This window comes from Amphiura filiformis, chromosome 6, assembly GCF_039555335.1.
Source record: "Amphiura filiformis chromosome 6, Afil_fr2py, whole genome shotgun sequence".
NCBI classification, from domain to species: domain Eukaryota; kingdom Metazoa; phylum Echinodermata; class Ophiuroidea; order Amphilepidida; family Amphiuridae; genus Amphiura; species Amphiura filiformis.
Window position 1 is genome coordinate 10,466,088 of NC_092633.1, and position 19,674 is coordinate 10,485,761.

General features: G+C 36.9%; 1 protein-coding gene across 1 annotated transcript in view; it reads left to right on the top strand.

Moving 5' to 3' along the window:
• Positions 1–720: 720 nt before the first annotated feature.
• LOC140154954 (N-acetylneuraminate (7)9-O-acetyltransferase-like) overlaps positions 721–19,674 on the top strand; it is a 33,301-nt gene continuing 14,347 nt past the window's right edge. Inside the window, exons 1-10 of the mRNA XM_072177616.1 lie at positions 721–873; positions 4,524–4,620; positions 8,302–8,428; positions 9,443–9,487; positions 10,965–11,027; positions 12,597–12,696; positions 15,075–15,140; positions 15,896–15,986; positions 16,184–16,289; positions 18,377–18,504. Coding sequence (XP_072033717.1) covers positions 735–873; positions 4,524–4,620; positions 8,302–8,428; positions 9,443–9,487; positions 10,965–11,027; positions 12,597–12,696; positions 15,075–15,140; positions 15,896–15,986; positions 16,184–16,289; positions 18,377–18,504 — 962 coding nt within the window. The 5' untranslated portion in view covers positions 721–734. The remainder of the gene's footprint in view (positions 874–4,523; positions 4,621–8,301; positions 8,429–9,442; positions 9,488–10,964; positions 11,028–12,596; positions 12,697–15,074; positions 15,141–15,895; positions 15,987–16,183; positions 16,290–18,376; positions 18,505–19,674) is intronic.

The window sequence follows — 19,674 nt, forward strand, 5'->3', positions numbered from 1 at the left end:
AATCGATTTTTTTGGCTACTTCGACCAACAATACCTAGTCTACCCTTAAAGCCATATTGTAACATTTTGTTGATGAGGATGCCCTCAATATATTTACATGATTATACTTTACTTTATTAAAATAACCAAAATTTTGAATAAACGCCAGAACTGCTGTATAGCCTAATTATTACGATGGAAATATTTGTTGAACACGTACACGATGTTCATAACACAGTAGGTACATGCATGTCGTAGGCCTACATGTCATGCGGGATGGTATACACACATGGTAACACAACCGATGGAGTGACACGCGTTGGCGACTTCGGCGCTGGTAGTAAATTCCACTTTTCTTTGCTTTACCTCAGTTGTTCGACTCAAAATTAAAAGGGGACATATCAATAATAAAAGCTATGGCAAAGAAATACTAATATTGTATGGAAATGACAATAATATGGCTTTGAGGCGGGCCGGGGTATTCCCCGGTGGGATCACATTTTTTTCTGGATCTGGATGCTGTAGGACTAGCCTACATCACATCAGAGGCATCTTCTTGTCTCAAAAATCACTTTTCTCCAATCCCCCCCCCTCCAAAAAAAAAAATCCTAGCGCCTCCACTGTTCAGGTTCAGGAGGAGAATGGGGGAAGCTCATTTAATTTTAGACAGTGTGGCATGTGTCGTATATGAGTCTCCGTAGTAGGTTTGTTTTCACCTATTTTTCACGTGCCTAGGTGGGCCAAAAGCTTCCACGATGGCTGCCTGTTGGGGCGGCTTCGCCGATGACTGCGATGGAATTACCCAAAAAGTCAACGAAAGTAATGCCAAAAGAATAGCATTTGGCTTACTATTGATCATTTTCACAGCGCATGGAGTGAATTACTACTTGCACGGTAAGAGAATTATTGTTGCGATCATATTAGATCGCAGTAATTGACTGAAAACAGTGGGCAAATTATGATATAGTCGAATTCAACAGCCATGACAGCCGTCCGACATTTATGTAAACAGTATAAGTTAAAACGTTGCGTGAATGACGTGTCGTGTACTGACTGACTGTGCAAGCTTTGATCGACAATCCATGATGACATGATACTCGATAGTGACTGTGTGCATATTAAGATACTTGTAGACTGGCCTGGCGTAGCCGGATTAGGTCAGCCTAAATTTGTTTATTACCCCGTCCCCGGCCCTGGTACCGCACTTCTGTCATGTCTGTAAAGTCTTATTCAGATTCCCTTTTACAAATTAAAGCGTACTGCTAGCCGTCCAGCGCGTATTATTTGCACAAGGTCCAATGCACACGCTTGACGTCGCGCGCGTATACGCGATGGTTAAGCTGTCAAATGAAATCTGAATAAGTCTATAAGACTTTAGTGTAGACTGTGGCCTGTCAGTATACCTGATCTCATGTACCAATACCTTGTGTATTGGTACATGATTCGGCGGGTATACTTCAGCAATAGCGAATAAGTGGTCGTTTTTTACTCTTTTCAAAACGTCACATGTACACCAAATACAGCCCCGAAATGGTCTACTTTTAGCGTGCCTTAACTCCGAAACAGTTTAGTCAAAGTTAAAAATGCGATCCCCAACCCTTTGCTTACCTTGGACGAATTTGCAGTATTTTCCGCTAGCTCCATGTTGAAAAATGTCCGTACTTGCCGGTACAAACATAGAAATGGCCACATTTGCTTCAGTCCTGGTATGAATATTTCTTCCGTAATCCAATGGTTCCAACGTGGGCATCACGATGATAGTCTCCTACACAATCAGATTGTGTCGGCCTGACGCTCGTCGATCCTAAAAGTGAGGACAGCGTGAGCTCTTACCTGCGTAAAAGTCTGTTCGACAAAGGCAATAAGGATGATTGACAGCGCCGTTCATTGGGCGGAGCCATTATATTACGTCATGACAGCAGACAGGTTGCGCTGTTCTCTGACCTTGACTGTTCGTCACGTAGACATACCGTGACCTGGGTACACGCATACAAAGCTGGGGGATGCGACTGCGGCGCCATTTTGACACGCCGGTATCTACTCTTCAGAAAAATTACTTTTGGTGACGTTTTATATCAAACAATTTTCGATAACGGATTTCTACTAGGATTTCAATTTTTTATTAATGAAGGTGCATGTAGTTTTGAGGAATAACACGGGATGTTTCGAGTTTAATTTCAACTGGTGGTGTAGGAAGGTGAGTGAATTCGTGAATGAGGCCGAGGATTGAGGTTTCGTTGTTTCAACGATCCGATAGTAGGATACTGGCGTAGGCTAAAATGTCTAATGACGCCATGTTTACATGAAAACATTAGCTGTTGCGAGGTCAGTATCTTTGAATTCGTTACCTAAATTCCTTTCAGGATATTCTGATTTCACTTATTTATGATGTGTACGAAAATTCACCATATAAACTCAAAAGTGTGAATGCAAGCTGTTATTGCTGTCAATAGAAACATTGTTGCAAAGTCATTAAAACAGGTATGTATTACAGGCGTACTTTGGCGAAACGAGATACAGGCCAGTTAGGCAGTCTAGCCTGTCAGTTGTAGTAACTACAAATTTTGAATGTTTGAGGACTTGTTCTCAAGTTGTAGAAGGTGCCATAGGGTGGCTAGAGTGTTAATTATTTTCATTATAAATGTCGCAAAATATTAATATTGACAATAATTAATAACCTGTTTCACCTCTCCATATAGTCATTGCTCACCTGTGTTTTCATATCATATTTTGTGGTAAAAAATGATTACAAATGTGTAATTTGCAATCATTTTGGAGCAACGATTTCTTTGAACCGACGGCTATGTGTGTATGTGAATGTACATTAAACACATACAAACACATACACAGCACCGTCCGACCGGGAGTTCCAATAATTGGAACTGGTGGCCTGTGCATTTAGTGTTTTAGTGAAAAACACCCGGCCCGGATCCTACCTTCACGTCCTTTATCATACATGTCATATGTATGAATTTGTTGTGTTCACTCAAGCTTCATTTTCAGCGAGACTTGTTTTCGGGTCAGAAAAGGCTTGAAAAACCTTGAAAAATGGCTGATTTCGCACAGTTTTTTTAGTCCGTTCTTTTGAATGAAAATGTCTTTTTTCATGGACGAAAAGGGTTTGTTGAAGCTTAGTTTGTCACCGATCTTGGAGCGATTGCCGAATAGGGTGCAACTCTACTAGTCTCATTACAAGACTGCCCTACCCCAACCCTAAACCCTAACCCTAAACTCCGTAAACGAGGACTGGACTCAAGTCTAGCAAGTTGCACCCTATTCGGTAATTGTACCCCGATCTTGTAGTATAAATTTTATATTTACAATATCTTGTAAAAATCCACCGTCATTTAATTTTTTCTGTTCCCAATTTTCGCCAAATTTCCTGTGGCGCATGATCATTTTTAGTCCATTTTGACCGGCCTCCTCTCGACCTCTGTGTATAAATACCCCGGCGTGTATTATTTATTTTGGACAAAAGCCCCATCATTTTACTGACAATCTAGGCAAATGCTGATATAAAATTCTTTCTGATTGGTTAAAATAAAGCACCGTCGAATTGTAAATCTCAAAATAACCAATACGAAGCGGTGTACTATCAGCAATTTCCATAGCGTTTGCATGGGTACTGTACCCAAATTGCTTACAAACTCGGCCATGGGACTCGGCTTACTCCGATCAAAATAACCTTGCTAATGTAGATATTATACACAATATGTACAGAAAACTGAAAATCTGTATGTTTTTACAGGTATTTTTAAATGTCATAAAAATAAATTATTGGGGGGCTATGACGAAAAAACTTTTTTCCGATCCAGTAACGCTGTGTGTGCGTAATTTTGTATCGAACAATTAGAAATGTTGTTTGCATTGCTTTGTGTGTATTGAACAGTAGATGGTGGTCAGAGAAAATCAATAAATGCCCAGTGAATTTACTATACAATTTCACTGAACAAAATTGCATTGGAGAAATTCATATGTATCATGCTACATCAGTGTGTCAGGCCATACGTTCATGCTTCCTGTTAGCTGGCGTCATTTAAGTTGCATCCGGATGTGTTTAGAAAAATTGTGGACATGTTGTTTAAAATCTCTCTTCATGTGTATCTCACGCGTCACGTCTATGCTGGTCGGTGGGTGAGATCAGTCCACTTGGATGCAAAATATTTTACTTGAGCTACATTTTGTACTCTAATGCTAAGCTCTACCAGATTTCATGACCAAGAGCTTATCAACACGGTGCCGACATCTGAGAAATTTTGCTGCAATTCTTCTCAACTTCGCTTTTTTTTTATTAATATAGGCACATATTATTATTAATTATTTAATGGCAGTGCAAACAAAATGAAAGTATTCAAAACAAAATTGAAGTGCATGATAGAACTTTGCATCAACAGTGAAATGATGCAATAGCCATAATTTGGTTTTTTTTTGTTTATTTGTTTAGGTTTTTATTATTTGGTAATGCAATTTGTGATGTCATCATGACAATTATGGCCATAAAATTTAATAAGCTTAAAACCATCTTTTTCTGTACTATTTTGTAGGTCGAGACACTTGTAAAACACTACTTGAAGAAGGCAGATATCTGGGAAGAAACTCTTGGCAGCCATCTGGTTGTATGATGCATCACTATGTATACAGGTAAATAGATGACATGATGACTACAGTAAGCCAAATAATTATGGTACCAGTTGTGTTCACCCCTGTATATCCTAAATAAAGACAAGTATGTCAAAATTAATACAAGCAGCCAATACCTGTACTCTTTAGCTCTGATTTAAGACCTTATATGTTGAAATTGGTTGAGAATTAAAGAAACGGTGATCTAATACCTAATGAAGATACGAAATAAAAAGTTGCACTTTTGTGTTCTAATAAATGAAATCACGACGCTAGTTTTTCGTGCTAATCAATGAAAGTACAGCGCTAGTTCTCTTGTTCGTGAACGCTTTGTGTACAAATCAATAGGGCATGCATCGTGGCAAACTGCAACTTTTAACTTCGCATCTTCCTTGGGGTTTTGGATTGCCGTGTCTTTAATTCTTGAACAATATCAACGAATGAGGTCTTAAATTCAAGCTAAAAGATGCACCTATTGGCTGTGGGTTTCAAATATGACACATCTGCCTTTGTTTAGGAAATACAGCGGGTGAACGTAACTGGTACCTTAATTATTTGGCTTACTGTATATAATACAAATAGTTAGTACATGTAGCTAAAGACATATGTGACCGTACAGCACGAATGTGCCATAAATTCCCTAAATTGTATTCTGAGTTACAGTGTAAAATGTGTACTAAGGTTATATTCATCGTTAAATCCACAGCTGGCACGACATCTATCTCATTTTTATAGTCAAACACAAATCAATAATCCTATTGTTGTAGTGGATAATAAGCTTCTACCTAAGATGGCTTTAGAATTTTAAATAGCTCTGGTCTTTGTTTGCTTTGGCTAAATCCTGTTCAAGTGGTGGGTTACCAGGCATTGTATTTTGTATAGGTATGTATAACCAACAATTAACAATGAGAGAACTTTCTTAAACCTCGTTGACTTGGGGATGATTTGAAATGACCACCAATTATGACTGTTTGATATTTATTGCCAGCAATGTGGAAAAAGAAACACACGTAGAAACAAAAAAAGCTACCATTTTGTTGAAGGAGCAAAGTTTAACAAACCATAACCCTGCTTCTGGATATCGTTTGAAGTCAAATGATATACCATTTTAAAGCTTATGATGTATATTTTCTAAACACGAAATAAAACAAAATTGATCGGGAGAGGAATTTACTGCTCATTCGCTGTGTACGGTCACATATTACCCATATATACAAATGTCAAATACTCACATTTTTTGAGACTTGATGTTTCGAAACCTACTTTTCTGGGTTCTTAGTCATCATGAGTGCAGACTTGATCCAGCAGTAATGGTGGTGTTTCTTGTTCTGAGTCAAATGGTCATAAATATGACTGAGGTTGAATGCTGCCTCCATGTTGAATACATGTACAACCAAGGGGGCAGTCCAAGACAAACATCATCAGGGCAGATTGGGACAGCATTAACAACCTACTCTTTTAGAAACTGACTAACATGTACAGGATGGCTTGCTGTACACAGGACCGATTGTCTCAAGACATCAGGAAAACACAACACCAAAGCATTGATTAGACTCCGCATTGCCCTCACGATCATGAGGACCATTTATTAAGCTATTTATGACCATTCAACAATTTATATTCATATACATAAATATAATTGAGATACATAATGATAGATTTCATAGCACTTTCATAGCAATTAAGACCTGACATAATATAAATAGAAATAACCATACTGAATTAGTTATCTTCCAATAAATATTATTAATAACACAATACAAGAATTATTGGAAAAATGTGTACAACAAGCCAACCATACAGGCTGGACATGCAAGAATTGACTTCTGTATCACATTTAACCAAATTTCATCTTAAGCAAATACAGATACCTCTTTGGATCAAACAGAGGATTGAATTGGAAATCAATATTTATAACGCAATTATTAAATAAACAGAAATCTCCAAAAGAAGAAACAATGCCAACTCTATCAATGAATTAAACCTTTAAATCCCTATATAAGCTGGTAATTATTGAAAAGTGAGCCAACATTTACTATAAAATAATATTAATAAATGAAATAATCCATTGACAAAAACAATCAAGCCAAAAAGATACTTCAAATAAGCATAAATTACTCTACATAAAGCGTAGTAGAAAGTGGAGACAATCTACTGACGAGATTCCTCAGGATTTGAAGAAACTCCAGACAACGCAGCGTAGTAGAAAGTGGAGACAATCTACAGACGAGATTCTTCAGGATTTGAAGAACTCCATACAAAGCATTCATTAAGCCAGCACAAAGCGTAGTAGAAAGTGGAGACAATCTACAGACGAGATTCTTCAGGATTTGAAGAACGCCATACAAAGCATTCATTAAGCCAGCACAAAGCGTAGTAGAAAGTGGAGACAATCTACAGACGAGATTCTTCAGGATTTGAAGAACTCCATACAAAGCATTCATTAAGCCAGCACAAAGCGTAGTAGAAAGTGGAGACAATCTACAGACGAGATTCTTCAGGATTTGAAGAACTCCATACAAACCATTCATTAAGCCAGCACAAAGCGTAGTAGAAAGTGGAGACAATCTACAGGCGAGATTCTTCAGGATTTGAAGAACTCCATACAAAGCATTCATTAAGCCAGCACAAAGCGTAGTAGAAAGTGGAGACAATCTACAGACGAGATTCTTCAGGATTTGAAGAACTCCATACAAAGCATTCATTAAGCCAGCACAAAGCGTAGGTAGAAAGTGGAGACAATCTACAGACGAGATTCCTCAGGATTTGAAGAAACTCCAGACAAAGCAGCGTAGTAGAAAGTGGAGACAATCTACTGACGAGATTCCTCAGGATTTGAAGAAACTCCAGACAAAGCAGCATAGTAGAAAGTGGAGACAATCTACTGACGAGATTCCTCAGGATTTGAAGAAACTCCAAACAACGCAGCGTAGTAGAAAGTGGAGACAATCTACTGACGAGATTCCTCAGGATTTGAAGAAACTCCAGACAAAGCAGCATAGTAGAAAGTGGAGACAATCTACTGACGAGATTCCTCAGGATTCGAAGAAACTCCAGACAACGCAGCGTAGTAGAAAGTGGAGACAATCTACTGACGAGATTCTTCAGGATTTGAAGAAACTCCAGACAAAGCGGAGAGTAGCATAATTTGACATACTTTTATTGAAGCATCTTTGACAAATGAGATAACTGATTTACCCTTCCAGCTACTGGGAGGGTGGGTGGGATTTTTTGTTCAGCATGATCGGAGGAGCAAATGCAAGTGGCTTACTAAGAAAGGTATGAACACAACAAAAGAAATGGAATTAAAGCAGATACCTGATTGGCTGCACCCCACTAAAGTGCCATCTGAATGGCCAGGAATCTGGGATTGTTGCTATAACAACACAACAACTCCTACAACATTCCAATACCATGACCCAATTCAATAGCATAAGTTTCAAGAGCACTTGATATGGCTCAAGTGGAACTGATAGGATAATTGTCCAGACTTGGCTGCACATGAACGCCCAAGTTTCCCTGATGCTGAGACAATCTGGTTTTTAAAAGATTTTCAACTTTGAAAAACGTCATTACTTAACATCCCCTCTGAAGGATTTATTTACCCTCTATGTAACCATACAATAATTATACCCTTTTTAAAACCAGACATTAACACATTTTTTGTTTACTGTTTCACATTTTTATACTGTTTGATTGCAGTGAGACTAAGCGGTGTGTACATCAAAGTCATGTGACATTCATTGGTGATTCAAGAATAAGGCAGTTGTATTTTGCTTATACACGTGCTACTGTTGCCAACCCTAACACAGTAGAGGAAGGGAAAGTGGTAAGCAAGGTTTTCTATTGTTACGAGGTACATGTATGTAGCCATATGATATGGCCAAATGGTACACCCCCTGTTGCATACTTGCGTATTGACTTGTTTGCTTATTGCATATGGAGCAACACTTTCTTGGTGTTCTCTTGCACATGGCATCCGACATTGTTGACATGTTACAATATTGTGATCAAGCATGGCTCTTTTAAAATAACAAACTGCCTGAGGAAGAGCCTGTTAAACATATGCTCTCTAGTCCCTACAGTACATAGACCACCTTGTGGCAAAAGGGGATGCCCATGCTTCTATTTAACCTAATCTGATGTGTGCTATGGTAGGATGAAGGCTTTCATCAAGCAGAACAGATAGTCGCACTTGTTAATGATGATTGCTTTGCATGGAGAAATCATGTTATCGCCTGCTCCGCAGCCAAATGATGGTGATAATTGTCTGGTTTAAAGAACTCATCACCCACCCATTCACCAGGAGATTAATGGAAATGATGATGAGCTCCATGCTTGAAAAATTGAAGAATCCAGGAAGCTTACTGCCAGTGAAATATTGGCATTAGGACGGACATTTTGGCATTTGGGAGACATTTTGGCATTAGAAGGGGCATTTTGGCATTAAGAGGGGCATTTTGGCATTAGGAGGGACATTTTGGTATGGGGGTGATGTTTTGGTATTAGGAGGGACATTTTGGCATTAGGAGGGACATTTATGGCATTAGGAGGGACATTTTAGCATTAGGAGGGACATTTTGGCATTAGGAAGAATATGTTGACATTATAGGAGGGACAATTAGCTCTCCAAAATAAAAAGATATGTAAGAAATTGTGCGAAATATTTATATTCTTGTGGGAAATGGACTTATCTTGCAGGGAAATGTGCATCTTTCTACCACATGCCAAGCCATAGTTAAAGGAATTCCTCTCTTCAATGCAATTACAAATGAAGCTTCTTATATCTCTCATTGTAATAATTCACTGCTTGCAATAAATTTGTATGAATTTTGTCTTTCAGCATGAAGATATTGTCCATGTGGAAGAAAGTACACATTCAAAAGTGGTAAGGAAAACTGTTTGTTGTTGTTGAAAGAATGTGTTTTTGACCATATATTACTTTTTTGCAGCATATGTGCTAAAAAAACAGGCTGCGTGAAAATACCATTTTAAAAGCTTAATCCAGCTTAACTATCAACAAAGATGACTTGTGTCAAGAAATATTATTCATCTGAGGTAGTTGACGGCGAAAAACCCCCATTTGTTCGAAGGGTGCATTATAACAGTTGAAAAATTGACACAAAAAAACTTGCCCCTACATGTATATGACACGTATGGTAAGAAACATACTGTTGAATTCTATCTACAAGCATATGTGCCTCTTTGGGCATGTTGTGTTGTGTACTTGTGTTTCTTGATTTTGAATATGTTGTAATGTTGCTGTGTTGGTAAAAACTGATATTACATTGCAGTTGGAGTCATTTTAATATTTATAGATCACATGCTAGTTTTTAATGCCACTTCCAGGTTTGATATTCTTTTCTTCTGCCTGTGAATCCTAGCGATCGATCAACCATATGATTTTTTTTGTATGATTGGTACTGATCTCGCTATTCATCACTAATAGCTATAACATAGGTAGTACAAAAGACTACTTTGTGCAATCTACTTTTGTGCACAGCTCTGTGTGGCAAGGGTCTAAACCAATAGTCTTCCATTTGAAAAGTCAGCTTGCTTATAAATTGATTTTGGGGCTTTAGGAGCTGTTAATGTTAAATGAGGGTCAAATGAGTGAACTAAGTATTGTGTTATAGCATCATTATATATGTGACACGATCTGGTCCATGGGGGCCCCAATTGGGGGCCAAAGGCGGCTAATTTGAAACCGAGATACATGTAAAAATATGGAGTAAAAAAACCAATAAAATACATAAGAAAATAGACATCAAAAAACATCATAAATTTAGAAGCAAGTATGCTAGACCTTTGGTGGTTTCAGTAAATGATAGCCTATTGTATGTACATGTATAATGTAATAATTACAGTAACTCAATTGTCAAAAATGCCTCCTTTGGCCCCCATGGACCAGATCGTGTCACTTGTATACAAGGTAGCTGTATCTCAAAATACTGAAATGAAGAAATGTGTTTGCCAGCCCAAACTTTAACATGCCCTTTCAATTTTTCCATCAGGGATGGGCCCCTAAATATCCTAATAAAAGAGAAAATAAAGCAATAATTGCCCTGTGCATCTTCCTTTTTTGCACCATATTTTGAGGTAAAATCGCAAAATATTCTACGCTTTCCATGCACTGACCTAATAAATATCAAAAGTTAGTAATTTTGGGCTAAAATAGTCAGAAATTAAATATTGTGTGCTTAGCTCCCAGATGTCCCTGTAAAACCGGCACAAAATATGCTTGTCCCCTCTGAATTTTGAATGCTTCTGCCACCACTGGTTAAAAGTCCAAAGTTTTTATTAAGTCTTTGTAATTATTTTATTAAATACTGTGAACTCATATTTCATTTTTTTTATGCATGAAGGAATTTCTGTGGCAACCAGAAGTGAATGATTCTATGATAGAAGCTTTTCAACAAAAAATATTGGTAAGTTATTGCAACTTAAATGACTACAGTGTGCAAAAGAATTATAAGGTACCAGTTATGTTCACCCCCTGTATATCCTAAACAAAGACAGATATGTCTTATTTGGAACCATAGCTGCATCTTTTAGCTTAAATTTAAGACCTCATTTATTGAAATTGTTCAAGAACTAAAAACACGACAATTCAAAAAGCCAAGGAAGATGCAAATTCAAAAGTGGCAGTTTATTCCATTGCATGCCCTATTGATTTTTACACAACACATTCATGGGCAAGAAAATTAGCACCATGCTTTCCATTGATTAGCATGTTAAAACTAGCGTTGTGCTTTCATTGATAAGAACAAGTGCAACTTTTGATTTGGTTGCTTCCTGTTTTTTTAATGCTCAACCCATTTCAACTAATAAGGTCTAAATAAGAGCTGAAGAGCACAGGTTTGTCTGCTTGTTTTAATTTTGATATATACAGTAAGCCAAAATATTAAGGTCCCAGTTGTGTTCACCCCTGTATATCGTAAACAAAGACAAATATGTCCAAATTAAAACAAGCAGCCAATACCTGCCGTCTTTAGCTCTTGATTTAAGACCTTATTTGTTGAATTTGGTTGAGAATTAAAGAAACGGTGATCTAAATGAAGAAACAAAATCAAAAGTTGCACTTTTGTGTTCTAATTAATGAAAGCACAACGCTAGTTTTACCGTGCTAATCAATGGAAGCACGGCACTAGTTCTCTTGTTCGCAAACGCTTTTTGTACAAATCAATGGCATGATATGGAGCAAACTGCAATTTTTAAATTGGCATCTGTTGGGGTTTTGGGATTGTCGTGTCTTTATTTCTTGAACAGTTCCAACGAATGAGGTCTTAAATTCAGATAGATGCGGCTATTGGCTGCTGGTTCCAATTATGACATATCTGTCTTTGGTTAGGATATACAGGGCTGAACGTAACTGGTACTTTGTTTTTTTGGCTTACTGTATTTGTCTTTGTTTAGGATATACAGGGGTAAAGATACTGATAGCTTAATTCTTTTTGCGCACTGTAGATGTTGAATGTTTCATGGCGTGATACAGGCTGGATCAAAATGATTGTTCTCCGAATGTTTTTAATTTTTGTGAATATTTATAGCAATTTTGTTTTAATATTCAAATTCCCAAGAATTAATGCCAATCTTGTCAAAAGTATTTGCTGTAGGAGAAGTAACAGGATTAATTACCATAGTGATGGGTCAAAACCATTTTTGAATGTATTGCCCTGCACTAGACATATGCTGTACTTTTGCATCGCACCATAGATTATCAAAGAATAGCCATAAAGACCTGGATCATAATTCTATAGAAATTTCACATGCAGAGTCCATGTACGTTTCACTCGGACCTTAGTGCATTTGAAAAAAGCGGTAATGCCTTCAATATGATTGCACACATACATAGGCATGACAGATGATGAGTGCAGCATGTTATAGTGCAGGCAATACATTCAAAAGTAGTTTTCACCCATCGCTATGGTAATTCACTACATCACTACATCTACGGCGAATTGCATTTGAAATTGTCTTGATTTATTACTTTTCAGAATTCTGGTTCCAAGCCACCAGACTTAGTTGTAGTAGGTGGAGCCACATGGTCTATCAAGCTCAATAATGCAGACCCTAAAACACTTGAGCAATACAATAGTAAGTAAACCTCAATAATGCAGACCCTAAAACGCTAGAGCAATACAATAGTAAGTAAACCTCAATAATGCAGACCCTAAAACGCTAGAGCAATACAATAGTAAGAAACCTCAATAATGCAGACCCTAAAACACTAGAGCAATACAATAATAAGTAAACCTCAATAATGCAGACCCTAAAACACTAGAGCAATACAATAGTAAGTAAATCTTGGATCAAGAAAGATTGTCCCTCAATGATTACTGAAGCCACTTGGTCTATCAAGCTCAATAATGCAGACCCTAAAACGCTAGAGCAATACAATAGTAAGTAAACCTTGGACCAAGAAAGAGTGTCCCTCAATGATTACTGAAGCCACTTGGTCTATCAAGCTCAATAATGCAGACCCTAAAACGCTAGAGCAATACAATAGTAAGTAAACCTTGGACCAAGAAAGAGTGTCCCTCAATGATTACTGAAGCCACTTGGTCTATCAAGCTCAATAATGCAGACCCTAAAACGCTAGAGCAATACAATAGTAAGTAAACCTTGGACCAAGCAACAGTGTCCCTCAATGATTATAGCTGAAGACCTCAGAACTAAAGGTCACAAAATCATGAAAAATGAGTTAGTGTCAGTTCCTGCTGTAAGGAGGATATCTATGCAAATTCAATTGTAAAATAATGTTGTTGAGCATTGTTGAAACTGCATGGGCAAAACCACCTCCTAACATAATAACCTTGTTTGCCATTTATCTCAAAATGCTTTCAATGTGGCTTAACCCCCTTTTAGTTCTGAGGTCTCAAATTGTGTAATAATCCCATTTGACATAGTTATGTGTGCTCAATTATTACTGAATATTGACTAAATATGTGACCCTTGTTTTCCATAACATGTTACCATCCTCTATTTGAGTACATAATGTTTATTCTCAGTCATCAAGAAGTGATTGTAATTGAAAGCTTTGAGAGACTAATATTAGTACTGAAAGTAACAACAGTCTCTCTTTAATGATTCTCAGCAAGCTGTCAACAGAGAAACAAGACCAAGGTTGAAATGTAGCGGTGACAGGTGGTGTACCACACTTGTCGCTTATGTAATATCTCCTGATAAAGTAATATAACCAGATGCTTTTTATTGCCCATCATGCAGTACATAAGATTCACTGGTTAGAGGTCTGGATAAATGAGGTTAGAATATATATTATCCTTTTACAGCTCACTATCAAAGCCCTTATGACCCATTCCATGTCAACTCCAGGGATGTGCACCGCAGCACCTTCAATTTTTTTCTTTTTCTGTGTAGTGGTAGATATTGATGAGAAAGTAAAATTCTGAAAATTTGAGCTTCATACTCCATTATGTTTTCCCTTGGCATCAATTTGAAATTTAGGGGGTCAGCGTAAAATATGTGTAGACCATAGCGTGAAAGGCGACATTTGGAGGTCCATAAAAGGTATAAAGGTACCCTTTACAACTTTGAAAAGTATGTATCCTGGGGTACTTTTTTGTGTAGAATTCAAATCTGACATCAGAAAACTTGTAACTCCTTTACTTTAAAAGATATAGGGCCCTCAAAATGCAACTTCGTCCATCAGGAACCAACTTTGGGGTGTCAAAACAACAAAAATAAAAATAATTTTACTGTCCATTTTTTTGCCAGTCAGAGCCCTTTGGTAGGACATTACTCTTATCCAAGATTGAGCCTATTAGAATACTTTTAGCTCAGATAGTACCCATGCAAAACCCCAATTGTACATTTTTTGTACATTTTGACCCCCGTGAAAACCAATGTTAGACATTTTGACCCACCATCAACTTCAGGTATATATTGAAAATATGTCCTTGGACAACATTTCTGAGAGATATTGGCTTGGGGTCTTGATGGCTTCAACACATTAGTTAGGTTTGCCTTCTCCATAGAGTTGTACAGTAAATCATTATACATGCGAAATCAAAATGTGTACAACTCTTTTACTTTTGGAGTAAACCTCTCGGTTGGTCCTGGTTGGACGTGTTGTTTTTAAGGGCCCTATATCTTTAAAGTAAAAGGGTTACAAGTTTCATGAACCAGATTTGAATTAACACCAAAAAGTACCCCAGCATATATTTTTCAAGTTGTAAAGGGTTCCTTTATACAATGGACCTCCAAAAGTTTTTCAAGTTTCATGATACCAGATTTGAATTCTAAATTTCAAATTGATGCCAATGGAAAACTTAATGGAGTATGAAGCTCAAATTTTCAGGATTTTACTTTCTCATCAATATCTACCATCACACAGAAAAAGAAAAAAATTGAAGAGGTGCTGCGGTGCACATCCCTGGAGTTGACATGGATTGGCTCTTTATCAATTTTACAATGAAAGATAATTGTTGAATTATTGCTTCCCTTTTTTGCAGTAAATGTAACTAAATTATTACCAGTGATGAATCAAGCCAAAGATAAAGTGATCTGGATGATGCAAGGTATGTAATTAACAGCACAATGAAGACAAGCTATGATATGTTACTGCTGCATGCATATGGAGCAATACACAAACCATGTTGAAAAAATAGTGTCATACAAGAGTGGTATTTTGAAAAGTGGATTTAAAAGGTTGAACAAAGGTGATATAGTGAATGTGATAGCCCAATGAGGACATATCCACCTGGTGAACTTGCTTTGTAATATCCAGGGACTGAGTTTTAAGGTGTGCGAGTGCTCAGAATCGCACACCAAAAGCACATCTCTCCTTAACCAGGTGTGCAGTTTGCAGCACACCAGGTTTTTCAAATCTCAGTCCCTCAATTATCATTCATATTAAAGCAATATTGAAAAGCATCATTACATATTGATTGATGATCACTCCTTCCGGTTGGACGAATCCCAATCATAGTGGGTGTAGAATTGTCACTCAGTAGATGATCATATACATGACTTGGATAGTGGGCTCCATCCTCCCTATTCATGACGCTGGGTCCTCTTCTCTGAATCCAAATTGACTCCTTGATGCGTCTTATATTTGTGTTACACTCCTTGTCCAACTGGAAGAAGGGATAGTATGATGTAGATTTTTGACCATGAAAGGCAAAACCATCAAACTAGTGAGTAAAGTTTGGTTTTGTTACGAATCTATGTTTTTATTTATCTTCAAACATGATAAATGTATTCAGTTCGTCAGGAATTGATATCATACTTATCATCAGGTGTAAAGTTTTGACATGTCATTTTTCATTTCCAGCTTCAGTTAAAGAGCATCTTTTGGCTGACGCTCGCAAAATGATCACCAACGAACAAATAGATTTATATAATGAAGCAGCTGAAAACATATTGTAAGTAAAACTTTTTAATAACTTTATTACAAATATATTACAAATTATAACATATTATAAAACATATTATAAAGTTTCAGCATGCATTGTATTCAATATATAGGGCCTAATTATTGTTTAAATTGTGTATGAAGATATTTGGTATTACATGATTTATAATGTGTAATGATTAGTGTTTGTGGACATTTGTATTTCAGATCAGATAGTAATGTATATTTATGGCGAACAGCAAGGGTGTCTTCTGACAAGTCTGGGGACGTTATGGAAGATGGTTTACATGTCAGTAAAGAGTCACTTAATGTGGTATGTATATAGATTGGGGTGTGTTGGGTGTGTGTAGATCAGGTAGGGGTGTGTAGCTTTTAAGCCATAAATAAAAGTATCTTCTTAAAAACAGCTAGAGTGTCTTCTGACAAGTCTGGTGAGTATTTATGGCAAACAGCTAAAGTGTCATCTGACAAGTCTGGGGATGCCATGGAAGATGGTTTACATGTTCAAAAGAGTCACTTAATGTGGTATGCATATATCAGTTGTGCATATTTAGGTATGACAAAGTGTCTTCTGACAAGCGTGGTGAAGAAATGGAAATGTTTTACATGTCAGCAAAGAGTCACTTAATGTGGTATGCATAGATCACTTTGTGTGACAAACAGATGAAGTGTCTTCTGACAAATCTGGTAAAAGTAATTTAAGATGGTTTACATGTCAGCAAAGAATCACTCAGGTATTTCTGTTTCTGATTTACAAAATTGTCAGAAGACACTACTCCTGACATGTGAACAGGTTAATTCTCTTGAAAAAGTGCAAAAAAGGGCTTGCAAAATAATACTTGGCAAGAAATACAACTCATATACTGATGCAATTGAAGAATGTGGAATTCAGACTCTTTCTGACCGTAGGAAAAATCACAGTGTTAAATTTGCTCAGTCTCTGCCAAAATGTGACCGTCTGAGCAATCTCATTCCCCTACAAGGCGCTCTATGCATGGCAGAGAATTACGCAATTCAAATTCCATCACTTTCGTTTACCTTGTAGAACTGAGCGGTTCAGAAAGAGTCCAATTCCACACTTCATCAACTTACTTAATGCTTAAAATTGATGTTTTGTTTCACCCATTGATGCAGTTTAACAATTTGATGCAATTTAATTTAATTATTTTGATGTGACAATTTTTATGGTATGGGTATGACAGTGAATATGAGTGCATTGAGTGACTTGGTGTGTATGCATATTATTTTGGGTGACTGTGTTTGGAAGTACATGTAAGAGGTGCGCTCAAGAGTGAGTGGGGGGGTGTTTGTGAGGATAAGTGTGGAAATAAGATTAGTTAAAGGGGTTTGCTTACATAATTATGTGCAATATAATTTTTGTGTTTCTTTTATGCTTTTTTGATGCTATTTGATTTGGTGTGTGGCGCGTATTATTTGTGGTCACTGTGTTTGGGAGTAAGAGGTGTGCTTAGGTGTCAAGTGGGTGTGTGTGAGTGTGGTGTGATGGGGTGAGTGTGGAGATAAGCTTTTATAATTATGTGCAATATAATTCTGAATATTATATGTTTTTCTTATGTTTATTTCTTGTAATATGTATTTTAATAACTTTTATGTGTAATAATAGTAAATAATTTTTTGATGTTTTAATATTGTAAAAAGTGACGCAATTTGGCAATTTGCCACGATGTTATTTTCAATAAATATGAAATGAAATGAAATGAAATGAAAAGTAGAACAAGAAATTGGCATAACTCTCAATTAAGTAAAAAAACAGTTAGCACACTTGGGTATTTTGTCTTTTAATGAGTAGCATAATTCTGCAGCCGACTTATGTAAATTTTCCAAATATTTAAAGCAGACTTACTCCCTTTATGCTACACTGTCTTTTCCACCCTCGTCAATCAATGTTGAGGTGTCTTGCAGGGCTGCTGCCAAGTACCATCATGGCTTTGCTCAACGACACATGGGGGCATTGATATAAACGTGTTGAAATTATGCCAGCATCTTTTTCCTTGATCGTAAATAGTTCCTGAATCTAGTCAATTTTGAATGGTCTTATTATTTTCTTGACAATGATGACCACACTCATATCAGCAGCAATCTTTACCCTATACTCTGATCACCACGTAATCGGCGGGACTCATTACATAATGGATTGATATAGAATAGCGTACAAACAGCTTGGTGCACCACCTACGCTAACCTCGCTTTGTGTATTGATCGATTGACGCGCGCGTTTGTAGAATTTACGCAGGTGTAAGTTGGGACTTGATTGATGCGTGCAGTAACAAAAACTGACTAATTCTCGCCTTTTACAAGCTGATCATAGTATGGTTATCATCATGTTATCTTTCATGTAACATCCCAATTTAAATATTTCTGCATATCTTGCTTTTACAGAATGTCCAGTTATTGTTGAATTTCTTATGTAATTCCAAGCATCCACCACAAGCTACCACATGCTGCACAGGGGAGACATTTCAGCTGAATTTATTACAGATTACAGCGTTCTTATTCTTCACTAGCTGGTGAGTACTGATCTTAAATTGTAGAAAACCAGGCTTGTCTTGTTACACTATGAGCTGTGAACAACTGTATCTTTTATAATCTAACACTGCGCTATTTAAAACATGCTTGTGAGGTGGTACAAAAGTAGTATATCAGTTTTGTTTTGTTATTGACCTTTTTAATTAAGTGAAGTAAAAGAGTAAGTTTTTTTAACTGTTTTAAAAAGGTATATATCTGTGTACTTTGCCCTATTTTGCCCTAGCAATTAATCTGTTTAAAACATGCTTAAAAAGTATTCATTCATATTCATATTCAATTTATTTCCATCAAAATCACACTCATAATAACAGCAACAACTTTATATGAAAACAAGATGGAGGAGGTGCAACTAAAAGCAAAAGCCTGAGAAAACGTTGCACCACCTGACAATTGAATACCTGAGTGGAAGAAGGGCCCAACTCCATCAAAACTATTTTTGAGATATTAAGAAAAAACTTAATATTTGGAAAAGTTTTATGGACAGAATGTTTTCATCTTCAGGGGACCTTTAATACATGAACATACAGTATTACATACATTCGAAATCATATATGATGTTTCCATGGCAATGGTACAGGTCTTAATACGAGCTGGAGTTGGGCCCTTCTTCCACTAATATATACTGCAAGCAGATGTGTTATTAATAGCTACAGAAATGTGGAAATTATCCATTAATTGCACAAGTAGAAGCATGTAATATTTTAGCAAGAAAGTTTATTGTAGTTTAGTGAAAAGCAGATTTCATGGATGAACACAATTCCTCTTTGACCTAATATTTGTGGAAGAAGGGCCCAACTCCGTGGAATTTGGCCTTTCTTCCATGAAACCATGATTAAGTGTACATGGAAGACTATTTAGAGAGTGGATTTTGACTCATCTTTCACACACAAGGAAGAACAGTCTGCTGGCAATAAAATGCTGGGTCTAACTCATTTTTGTAAAAAATTGGAGTTGGGTTCTTCTTCTACTCAGGTATTGAATTAAATTAAACACTCAAAAACCAAACACACATACAAACAAGGCATGACAATAGTGGTGGCCGAGAACACACACACATACAAATATGAGTAAAGTATCATTTATATTACAGACATTTGATCAATTAACTCATTCAAATCCAAACTCAGGGACCGCCAGGTAGGCTATGTACC